Source organism: Moschus berezovskii, chromosome 2, assembly GCF_049115385.1.
Source record: "Moschus berezovskii isolate FMDL1 chromosome 2, NW_MosBer_1.0, whole genome shotgun sequence".
Taxonomy (NCBI): domain Eukaryota; kingdom Metazoa; phylum Chordata; class Mammalia; order Artiodactyla; family Moschidae; genus Moschus; species Moschus berezovskii.
The window spans coordinates 104,235,416-104,247,595 of record NC_142461.1 but is presented as its reverse complement, the minus strand read 5'-3'; the positions used below and the strand labels follow the sequence as shown (position 1 = coordinate 104,247,595).

General features: G+C 44.0%; 1 protein-coding gene across 1 annotated transcript in view; it reads left to right on the top strand.

The window, feature by feature from the left end:
• Positions 1–189: 189 nt before the first annotated feature.
• Positions 190–12,180, top strand: part of DPP4 (dipeptidyl peptidase 4) — an 85,741-nt gene continuing 73,750 nt past the window's right edge. Inside the window, exons 1-2 of the mRNA XM_055397366.2 lie at positions 190–526; positions 1,042–1,129. Of these exons, the coding sequence (XP_055253341.2) occupies positions 521–526; positions 1,042–1,129 (94 nt within the window). The 5' untranslated portion in view covers positions 190–520. The remainder of the gene's footprint in view (positions 527–1,041; positions 1,130–12,180) is intronic.

The window sequence follows — 12,180 nt, the reverse complement described above, 5'->3', positions numbered from 1 at the left end:
CAGCAGTGAACTCTCTGAGTCTGCAGAGCCCTATACCCTCTCTGAGCTAAGTGCCCTCGCTTGCCCACCGGAGGTTGCGGGAATTGAGAGCAGAGGTCCGTTTCAGTGAGGGCGGGCCATGCTCTCCGCCGACCCGCAGCCTCCGGGCTCCACGTCGGATGCCGGGCGCCGGCCGGCCGCAGCTCTGGCCGTCACACCCCTCCGGCGCGTTCCCGGGACCTCGCACCCTGCGCGCCCGGCGGCCGCCCAGTGCCCCGCGCGCCATAGGGAGGTGCCTCTCGGGCGCCCCAGGGCCCGGACGCCAGTTCTCGGGGGCCGGCGCGCCTTCTCCCGCAGCCTGCCTGCAGCCCTTTATACCCAGCCAACCCGGCGCTCACTAATGTTTAACTCGGGGCTGAAACTTGGAAGCGCCTTGTGACTACGCGCCCGGAGCTCCGGAGCTGCACGCGCGTCCGGGCGGCTCGCCAGACTTCTGCCAGCGCTTGGGCTCCGAAACTTCAGTTTCGAAGAGACGGAGACCATGAAGGTGAGTGATTAAAGGGCCCCCCACCCCGCAAAGAGCCCCAGGGGTAAGATGGAGATGCTTCTTCACTAAAGTCTCCCCAGATTCCCCCACCCCAAAGCTCGCAGATCGAAACCAGGGGCTCTCATCAGGCGGACGCTCCAGAGCCGCCCTCTGACAGGTGAAGGGACGCCCCAAGGCTCCTGGCTCGCTCTTGATCCCGCGGGGCTAAAAACCTAGGGACCGAGCCTTGGAGGACCTGGAGAGCCACCGGCAAAACTCAGGCCAGAACCCTTACTTGGCTTCTGGGGTGCGTTTAGACGCAAACATTAAATTGCCCGGAGGCCAGAAGTTCAAAGGAAAGCGCTCTTGCAACCTCCGACTCTCGAGCTCCAAACCCTCCCAGCCCCCTGTGCCCCTCCCCCAGTGCGCGCGACGGCGAGCTCCGCTGCCTCCTGTGCAGCCGGGGCCCCGACCCTCTTACCCAGACTGGGGCCAGATGGCTGGCTCTAACTGGACCTGACCTGCCCGGCTTGCAGACCCCATGGAAGGTGCTCCTGGGATTGCTGGCGATCGCTGCGCTCGTCACCGTCATCACTGTGCCCGTGGTTCTGCTGACCAAAGGCAGTAAGTTTAAAACACTTGAATAAAATAAGCCAGTTGGAGACCGGGATCAGGTTCTATTTTAACATTCCAAGGAGACCTAGGAATTTTGCTGGGGACTGGATGGGACCAGTGTGATAGGTCGTGAAGCTCAGGCTTCGCTGACGTGATTGCTGCTTCTAGTGTAGCCGCTGGATTCGCTTCGTTGGTCTCCAGTGTCTAGGCTGCGAGAGCCCTGCACCTGCCACGTTTTACATATGGCAAATACATACTTCCTGAAAATAAGGGGAAATTTTGAGATCTCTTTTTATCAAATTTAAATTTAGTACCTTTTGAATCTCAGGGTTTTTTTTTTTCTTAAAAAGAACTTTCACGATTGTGATCTTCAAAGGAAAAGAGACAAATGTTTAAAGATCACAACGAGCTGTAAGGATGTCATGAGGGGAGGGAAATAATTAAGAAAAAATCCCCAAATACAGTTTTGAGAAAAGAAAGTCCATAGGGAACCCAGGTGGTTTTCCATAAAGCTGATGGAAAGTATCACTGTGTCCATGGTGATATCCAGGTGGTTTTCCATAAAGCTGGTGGAAAATATCACCATGTCCATGGTGATATTCAGAGGAGGTGGAATCAGTTATGTTTGGTGGAGTCTTTCATTTAAATCCACCTTGGTTTCTTTTAGCTTGCTTCACTGTTTCAGTTTAGTCATAGTTTTTAATATAAAGCATCCATATAATGAAATGCACAGTATTGGATGCAAACAAGTGAGAATAACTAGTCTGGGTCTCCTCTGGCCCTACTTCCTTTTAAATAGTTCTTTCATTTAAGTATTCACATTCTAGTCAGCTAACTGAGGCGCCTTCTCTGATGGTCTAGTCAACCAGGAAATGTGTAGACAGTGCTTATATACTGGGAGGTCTTATCTAGATTTCAAAGTGACAGTTCAGAATTAGTTTGTAGAACCATCAAAAACCGTGTTTGGCTAACAATTTCAGGGCCAGGGCAAAGGTGCCAAAGGTGAAATAACTGAGTCTGTTGACCTATTGATAATGACTTTCAGTAACTTAAAAAAGCCATGGTTACCACCATTTTAGGCTGTTAAATGGTGGGAATCTGTCCACTTTCTCAACTCTTTGTTACAAGCTGTTAAAATATAACTGCTTTCATAAAGTGGTACTTTGTATATTTAAACAACCACACACACACAAAGCCTTCCTGTAGGGAAAGGATGGGTCGCCCATACAATCAGTAAATATTCATATGACCTACATTATGTTCCAGGAACTGTGTAAGTCACTGCAAATCCAAAGATTAAATTTTATAAATATAAAGACCTCCAACTTCAGGAAGTTTACAAGCTAGTGGGAAACAGATATGCAAACAAAGCAAAGTAACCTGGATAGTCTGTTCATCTCTAACATATTGTGAGGCACCCAGGCCTCCTTGGCAGAATGGATGAAACTGTAATTATCAGAACTTCCCTTCAAGAAAGTTGAAAGGAACAGCAAACTTTGATAATAAGTCACTTGAGATGGCAGTGAAATGAGTTAGGGGCCTGAGTCATGCAGCTGACTTCCTTGGGATTTGTTTAAGTTAACTACAGGGATTTTGTTTTGCTGGAAAGAATATACAGACTGGGGAAGGGCTGTCTTGCCATTTCCCTTAAACCATACCTAGTCTCTTCTCCAAATGAAATCTCAACAAAGATTTCAAGATTCTCTTGAAGGGGACTTACAGAGGGGTTCACATGTCTCCACCTAATGTTTATTATGATGCAGTGAGAAAATTTAGAGAGGCTTGAGCAAACTTCTCAGAGTGTTAGGAAGAGCACTTCTGGGAAAGATGTCTCACAGGTGGTTTCTTTTGTGGGGAGGCCTGAAGAGTTAATATCAATTCCTGGAGGTAAGTTTTCAAGAAGATTTAGAATGACTTGAGTCATCTTAGAGACACAATATCATCTCCTCTATCTGGGACTGTACGAGGTCTCTTAGCAAGAGAGAAGAGTGAGCGGCAGGACTTTAACCTGTGGACAATGGAAAATTCTAGTGTGCCTGCAGTGTGGGGCGGGACAGTGGGAAGGTGGACTGACATGGGACAAGGCTGGAGGGGAAGAAAGGGAAGTGACCAGGAGATTGATGATGCAGAGTAGAATTTGGAGGCTATAAGGATAATCAGAAATGTGTATGATTCAGTGCAGTTCAGTTCAGTCGCTCAGTCGTGTTCGACTCTTTGCGACCCCATGAATCACAGCACGCTGGGCCTCTCTGTCCATCACCAACTCCCTGAGCTCACTCAAACTCATGTCCATCGAATCGGTGATGCCATCCAGCCATCTCATTCTGTGTCGTCCCCTTCTCCTCCCGCCCCCAATCACTCCCAGCATCAGAGTCTTTTCCAGTGAGTCAGCTCTTTGCATGAGGTGGCCAAAGTATTGGAGTTTCAGCTTTAGCATCAGTCCTTCCAATGAACACCCAGGACTGATCTCCTTTAGAATGGACTGGTTGGATCTAGACTTTGATAATTGGAAACATAGGGAGTAAGGGGATAGGGTGGCTGAGAACTCCTCTTAAACTCCTGGGTGGAGATGTGGTTTAATTGTGTGCTTTCTTTATACTTGGACAATCAAATTATTTCTCTCCTGTATTTCTTAATTGGCATGTATGTATATTTGAGGAGAAAAGGGAAATTATCTTGTTTCAACTCCTCCCTTATCATAAGGAACAAAGATAAAAGCTCAGCTTTTTTTGCTAAGCCAGCAATACCATTTCTGAACCACAATAAGGGATAACCTTTTTACAAAGGATCCAGACATGTCACCCAAGAAGCGTCCCTCGATATTGTCCATCAAGGTTTTAAAGTCAAAACCAGAAAGGAAGAGAAGTGATGGTGGGAGAGAGGAAATAAAAATGAAAAGGAAAGGAAGTGGTGGGGGGGAAGAAAGAAGGAAAGAGGAAAGGGAGAAAGATTTTGATAGAACAACAAAATAAAGTTTTGGATTACGTGGAAAGCAAAGTATTAAAAAGCCAAGAGAAAAAGGAAGAAGAAGCGTGCAAACTCAAGTTCATCCCCCAGAGGTGTTGGTTTAAAAGGTTAAGTGTTTCCATATGAAGAGCTGACTTAGGCAGGACTCTGGACACACTTGGAGCAGAGAGAGACTGATACAGAGGAAGACAAAGGTGTAGCTGAATACTGTTCACGAATTTTTTAGAATAAAAGCTCCTTGAGGTCAGGAGTTATGCATTTCACCAGGCAATATTAAAAGTTTACCTCCTTCTGTACATATAATAACAGACTGAATTTTGTTTTAAATTTTTCAAATATCCTAAGAGAGGATATTGCATATTTAGACATTGTTTTTCAGAGAACCAGCAACAAAATGTATAAAATCAATTTACTCATAGTGGAATTGTAGAAATCTTCATGGCTTAGAGGCAATAAAACCTTCTCTCTCAGTATTTGTGGTCCCTTTAATTCCCTCTTTGTGATATATTATAGGCTGAGTTGTTTAAGTAGTTGTCAAATTGTTTTACTACTGAGTTTTGTTATTTGTCAGATAGTTTTCGTACTGGGTTTTGTTATGGGATAGAGACATGTCGGTTCTTCTTGTATTCTTTCCACTGCTGTAGCAGTAAATTTCCTCAGTATCTTCTTTCAGTGCATAGGAAATTTGACTGCTCTGCCATCCACCAGTAATAAAAGAAAACCCAAATGTGAAGGAGGAGACAGGAATAATCAGAGAAAAAAAAAAGATAACATCTATGAAGTTTGCCTGAGGAAGTCCAGGATCTATTCCAGATTTAAAAGCACAGAAGCAAGCCTGAATGAAAGCTTTGTATATTTCAGAGGACAAATTCTAAACAAAGAACCCTGTAAAAGCTCTAGCTGACTCCAAGCTCACTCAGTTATCAAGCTTTGTCAAGTGTTCCTGAGGTCAGTGGGTTGGCCTTTTTCAGGCCAGCTATTTTGGCTTTTGGTTCCCTAGCTATAGCATGTGCCTTAACTTTCTCTATCTTAGACATCTTTCCTCTCATCTTAAAAGGGGTCAGAAAAAGGGAAGGCTATTTGCCTAACCGATGGTCAAGAGCTAGATCATTACTTGAAATTTTAAGACTTAAACTGCTGAACCTAGGAAATGTGACAGTAAATACATGCAGGACCACCTTCCTTGTGGAAGAGAAAGTACAAAGATGTAATCATCAACACAGATTCATTCTGTGCCAGGTACTGGGCAACGGTGTTCAATACACTTCTCATTTGATCCTTACAACAACCCTTTGACAGAGGCTATTATCTCCAGTTTTACAGAAGATTTAGAGAAATCTTGAGAGGGTGCTTTAGTTATTTATTACTGCATAATGAATTGTCTGTAAACTTAAAACAAATATTTGTTGTCTCACAGTCTCTGTGGGTCAGGAATTTGTCAGAGGCTTAGCTGGGTGATTCTGGCTCAAGATCTCTCTCTCATGCGGTTATAGTCAACACATCATCTGAAGGCTTAACTGGGGTTGGGTAATCCGCATCCAAGCTCTCGTGGCTGTTACCCAGAGGCCTCAGTTCCCTTCCAAAGGATGGGCCTTTCCAAGCAGCTGTCTCCCCTTAGAATGAAGGATCTAAGAGAACAGCCAAGTAGGAAACCTGAGTCTTTTTGACCTCGCCTCAGAGGTTATGTGCCACCACTTCTGCTGTGTTCTATTGGTCATACACACACCCTCACACAAAGTGATAGGGCATTGCACAGGCTGTGAATATTGGGGTGGGACTCCTTGGGGCCATCTTGGAGGCCAAAGAAATTAAGCAACTCACTCAAAGTTCCACAGAGCTGGAATTCATGTTCACTGTGCATCTACAGTTGGTATTTTGTGATCAAGTATAAAATTAATGTGGCCATATTAGCATAAATTTGACAGCTTCCTCTCTATATGACTGTATATAATTTCATGACTGCTAATCCCTGAATGGTAAATGTTCTGGGGGAAAGTGCTTGCTGCTGCTGCCTCTATTCCTACACAAAGCTGTAGAGAAGCAATGACTTCCAATCCAGAACTGACATGCCACTCTTTTTTTTTTTTGACTGTGCTGACTGTACTGGGTCTCCCTTGTGGCCCTTGGTCTCTTCATTATGGAGCACAGTCTTCTCTAGTTGAGGCAAGCAGGCTTAGTTGCCCCGCAGCATGTGGGAATCTTAGTTCCTGGACCAGGGATTGAACAGGCATCCCCTGAACTGCGCAGCAGATTCTTTATCACCAGAGAATTCTTTGTCACCTGTCTTCTGACTGATCTTATAGGTGTTTTCAGTGGCAATAGTTGGTCCAGGTTTAGTGCTTGTACTGGATCACGTGTGCTTCTAATGCATGTTGTGTCATTTCATTTGATCTTCACAAAACAATCCAGGTCAGAGAAGGTATTCATTTCCTGATTTGGTACACTGAATAAAACTGAGGCGTAGAAGTTTGGTGCTTCGTGAGGAAGTACTATAGTTAGGAATTCAGATCCTGTAACTTCTAGCCTTCCCTGAGTCTGCTGATTCCCATGTATGCTCAGTCACTTCAGTCGTGTCCCACTCTTTGCGACCCCATGGACTGTGGCCTGCAAGGCTTCTCTGTCCATGGGGTTTCCCAGGCAAGAATACTGGAGTCGGTCGCCATTTCTTCCTCCAGAAGATCTTTCTGAGCCAGGGATCAAACCCCTGTCTCTTGTGTCTCCTGCTTTTGCAGGCGATTTTTTACCGCTGAGCCAGCTGGGAAGTCACTGATTTCCATGAATAACTGTTTTAAAGAATTACTTTGGTGGCAGCTTTTGTAACTTAATGACTAATCATTGCTTTATGGCTTTCATTATTGTAAATCAATTATCTTGTAAATATCTTTACCTTTAGTCTTCAGAGGTCCCTTGTGACCTCCCAAAGAGGGTGTGGCTCTCAATCTGAGAGCAAACTGAAACTACAAAATCAGCACTTCTGAGTTAGCTGTTTTATTTTTGCTAAGGACTATACTTGCAGTTGTGTACTGTACTTCAAAGTCACAACATCCTAGGAAATCTTTTCAAACTTAATGATAAACCATTTGCTTTAGCTAACTGTCTGTATTAATAAGCACAAGTGATCAAGAAGACAGAGGGACACAGGAAGGAGTTTCTCTGTTTCAAGCGTGAATGTGGCATGATCTTGTTTGTATTTCTAAAATGCCTTTGACTCTGATCTAGATCATGGTGCAGGGTGGGGAGTGATTTATCCAGGTGAAAGATGATGCTTACGTGGACAGGGTGGTATCAGTGGAAGGAGCAGACATGAGGATGGCTCTCTGAACAATTGACTGGCTCTTCCAGGCCAAATGGAGAACTTTTCTTTTGCCCTCATGGTTCTATGCTTGCCACAAGCGCTAATCTGCAGTGGTTCCTCTAACTCTCTCATCCTACTTGGATACATTTCCGCTTTCCAAGGCAGGGCTCTGAGGGCCTTCTACATTATGCACCCAGCCTGTCAACAGAAGGTCATTCTTTAATCCAGCAAATATTTATTGAGTATTTCCTACGTCAGGCACTTTGTTGATCACTGGAGATATAAAAATAATAGACATGGCCCTTGCCCTCAAATAATTCACAATATTAAAAGAGGCATAAACATTAACTATGATAAAAAGCCCTAAGTAGCCTTCTAGTAAATGATCAAAGTGCTATGGAAGCTCTACAGAGAACATGACAAACGCTGCCCAGGAAAGTTCATATGGAAACCAACCAAGCATAAAGGGTTAATAATTATTGAGCCTGAATATAATCCTTCCAACCTTGGGGCCATGAGAATAGACTGGCTCCCAGGATTGCAGTTCACCTGTGTGTTTAGCTCTCGAAAATGTAAAACCCCTCCCCCCATCCCGATTCTGTATGAAAGCTGTGTCAGATAGAATACTTTTGGCTGCAAGTAACAGAACATCTGGCTCAAAGTTATTTAAACTATAGAGTCTTACCATTGCATTATTACTTTGCAGGTGGTGCAGGCAGTAAAGAATCTGTCTGCCAATGCAAGAGACAAAAGAGACGCAGGTTCAGTCCCTGGGTTGGGAGGATCCCCCGCGGGAGAGTATGGCAATCTCCTCCAGTATTCTTGCCTGGAGAATCTCTATGGATAGAGGAGCCTGGTGAGCTAGAGTCCATGGGGTCACAAAGAGTCAGACATGACTGAGTAACTGAACACACACATTGCGTTACAGTTCTAGAGTTGCAGTGGTCCTCCCAACCTCTTCAAGAGCCTGAGGTCTCTTTCGGCTCTGCTGTTCTCATACTGCTGGCTTTCATTCTCAAGCTTGTCCTCTCAGGTCAAGCTGTGGCAACACATCACCTGCTCACACAGCCATTTCACAAGGCAGAGAGGTTGTTGTTCCTCTTTCACAGTCTCTGTATCAAGGAGGAAAACTATTTCCAGAAGTCTCTTGGCCCGAGGCAGACTTTCCTGCATGTCTCCTTGGCCAGATTTGTGTCGCTTGTCTATTCTAAACTGATCTCTGGCAAGGGAAATGGATTGACAAGTTTGGACTAGATAAATCAAGATTCATCTTTTAGGACCAGGAAGAAGCTCTTTCCTTAGCCCTTGGAAGGAGAAAGGGAATTGCCTAAGTTGAACTGGAGATTCTAAAAGAAAGAAAGGTGAGATCTATGTAGGCATATCAGATATTCTATGATTGCTCATTTTTCATTACATTGGAAAATTTTAATTTTCTAACAAAAGAAAATATATGTCAAGCTAGCTCTGATCTCTAAAGAATCTGATCATATAACGCTCTCCTTCTCTTCTCTCTTTTTTTTCCTAACCAAATGAATTTATTGTAAAACAGGGTGTTTTGATGCTGCCTTTTTTGGTCCTGAAGGAATTTTGAGCCCAGCACTTGCTTTCTCTTGGCATCCAAAATGATTAAGAATATGAAAGAATTGAGTTTGTAACATTTAAGATACAAATCAGAAAATGGAGCAGATCAGAAGTATCTGAGGGAAATTACTCCCAATTTTCTCATAAAGAGCACAGACAAACTGTTATATTTTATCCAGTTCATAAAGGGTATTTTTGTTGTTGTTTTAGTCACTCAGTCATGTCTGACTCTTTTGCAACCCCATGGACTGTAGCCCACCAGGTTCCTCTGTCCATGAAGTTTCCAGGCAAGAATACTCGAGTTGGTTGTCACTTCCTTCTCCAGGGGATCCTCCTGACCCAGGAACCCAAGTCTCCTACATTGGTAGGTGGATTTTTTACCAATGAGCCACCTGGGAAAAACAACAAAAGGCATTCTTTACCTACTATTTGCTCCTATATCTCCACACTCCCGTTAAAATGTAAGCGTCTTGAGGGCAGGACTTTTTCATGTTTTGTTCACTTCAATTTCCAGTGCTCAGAACATTGAGGACACAGTGGATGCTTTCTTAGTGCTGCTGTACCAAGTCACCATACACTGAGGGGCTTACAGCAACAACAAAAATTATTCTTTTCACAGTTATGAAGCCCAGAGATCCAAAATCAAGGTGTCATCAGGGCTGCACTCTCTCTGAAGGTTCTAGGGAAGGAGACCTTCCTTGCCTCTTCCAGTTGCTGGTGGTTACCAGCCATCCTTGATGCTCCTTGACTTGTAGCTCCATGACTCCAGTTTTTCGTTTTATTGTTACATGGCCCTCTTCCCTCTCTTTCTGCATGATCCTCTTCATTTTCCAAGTCAGCAAAAGCCTGTCTACATCGCATGGCCTTCTTATAAGGACACCAGTCAGTATGACCAGTCCAGCATGACTTCGTTTTTTATATTTTTATTTTATATTGGAGTATAGCCGATTAACAATGTTGATAGTTTCACCACAGCGGCTCAGCCATTCATATATGTATATCCATTCTCCCCCAAACTCCTCTCCCATCCAGGCTGCCATGTAACCTTGAGCACAGTTCCCTGTGCTATACAGTAGGCAGTATGACATCATTTAACTTAACTAATTACGTCTACTAAACTCCTATTTCCAAAGAAAGTCAACTTTCTGAGGTTTTCAGTGGACATAAATTTTTTTGGGGGGTCTACTCAACCCAGTGGAGGTGGTGGTGGGGAGTCTATTCAGTTGGGTCTGACTCTGTGCATCCCTGTGAACCACAGCCTACCAGCCTCTTCTGTTGCCATGCCCACTTCCAGGTAATCTTCCCTACCCAGGGACTGAACCCTCATCTCTCATGTCTCCTGCACTGGGAGGTGTGTTCTTTACCACTAGCGCCACCTGTGAAGCCCACTCAGCCCAGTACAGCTTGATAAGTATTTGGCGAATTAAAGAAATTATCTTAGAGCTCATGTAAAAACATTTTTGATGACCATTTTTAAATGTTACTTTAATTCTTATTAAAATTCTTATAATCATAAATATGGGGTCAGGTCATCCACCACTAGATCATGCTCCCCTGTTCATACAGTACAGTGCTGGCAGCTTTTCGATAAAATAAATTCATCCTTTCAGCTTACTTACAGTCTGCCTAAGATGTGACTGTTCAGATTAAATATTTAACTAACCATAGAAAATTACTTGACTAACTGGCAAACAATTTGGTGTAGAAAATAAATACCAAAGATGACGCTGTAGCAAAGTGTGATAAATGGAGTAAAGGGTAATTCCAGAGCATGAGGAGGGACCATGAAAACCTAAAGACCACAGATGTGGATTGTTTATTTCAGAAATTTGCTAAGTTCAAGAGGAAAAATAAGGAGATGGCTACAGGAGCAGCAAGGTCAGTGTTTGTTTGATACGGGTGCACCCTGTGCATGCTAACAGAGAGCTGCTGCTCAGTCATGTCCAAGCCTCTGCGACCCCATGGACTGTAGCCCACCAGGCTCCTCTGTCCACAGGATTCTCCAGGCAAGAATACTGGAGTGGGTTGCCATTTCCTCCTCCAGAGGATCTTCCTGACCCAGGGATCGAACCCACGTCTCCTGTGTTGGCAGATGAACTCTTTACCACAAGCACCACCTGGGAAGCCCAGGACAGAAGTAAGCAATGAAAAGGAAGTGAAGATGATGTGGGAGAAGAGATGAAAAACCTCAGAGCCTCTAAGAAATCAAGAAAAACCAGGATCTGAGCCCGAGGCAGGCCCATTTCTGACTCCAAGTGCCAAGGAAAGGGTTAAAGAATGGCAGGACGGACAGTCAGAAGTGGAAAGCCCAGGAAAAAGCAAGCCCCTATGGTGGTTTTTGCTCTAAAAGAGGAATCATTGGATTTTTTCATGGGAAAACTTCTTTGGAACATGTGTACTACAGGGCCTGAGTTATTCAAGATTTGTTATATTTAAAATCTAGGAAACATGGGGAAAAGGCAGGAAGAAAAGAAACCAGTTATAAAGCTTGCATGACTACTTTTCATGAGTGTAGGGAAAAGATGAGAGTTACCAGTTGGAAGAGAAGAAAGTGCTACAACTTTCTTTCCAGAAGTCACGGAGTTGCCATCCTTAATAACACTCCAGGGAGAAAATTTTAGGATTTACACAAAGAATCAGTGCCCCTTTGACTTCAGAGCACTAGAAAAAAATTATATTCTAATGTAACCTACCTACTGTCCCAGGTTCAAATGGTACTACCAAGCTGCCTGTTTAGATTATTTGCAAGCATTTCATCTAGACAATTCTATAAAGTCTAATGCACCTATGCTAACTCACAGAAACTGCCAACAAGCATTTAGCATGTACCTCACTCTGCTGAACACTTAGGTTGTTTACAATGGTGGTTATGACCACAGGCTTCAGAACTCTATTGCCTAGGGCTTACTAGTCATGGGACTTGGGTCTGGTTTCTATCCATACCTCAGTTTCCTTTCCTGTAAAATGGAGATGAAAATAAGTTAATAAGTGTGTGATACTAGAATACTGGAAGGTCTCTGTGAGCATTTGTAATGATTATTCTTTATATCTCTGGTGGCTGAGATGGTAAAGAATCTGCCTGCAATGCAGGGGACCTGGGTTTGATCCCTGGCTTGGCAAGATCCCCTGGAGAAGGGAATTGCTACCCATTCCAGTATTCTCACCTGGAGAATTCCATGGACAGAGAAGTCTGCCAGGCTACAGTCCATGGGGTTGC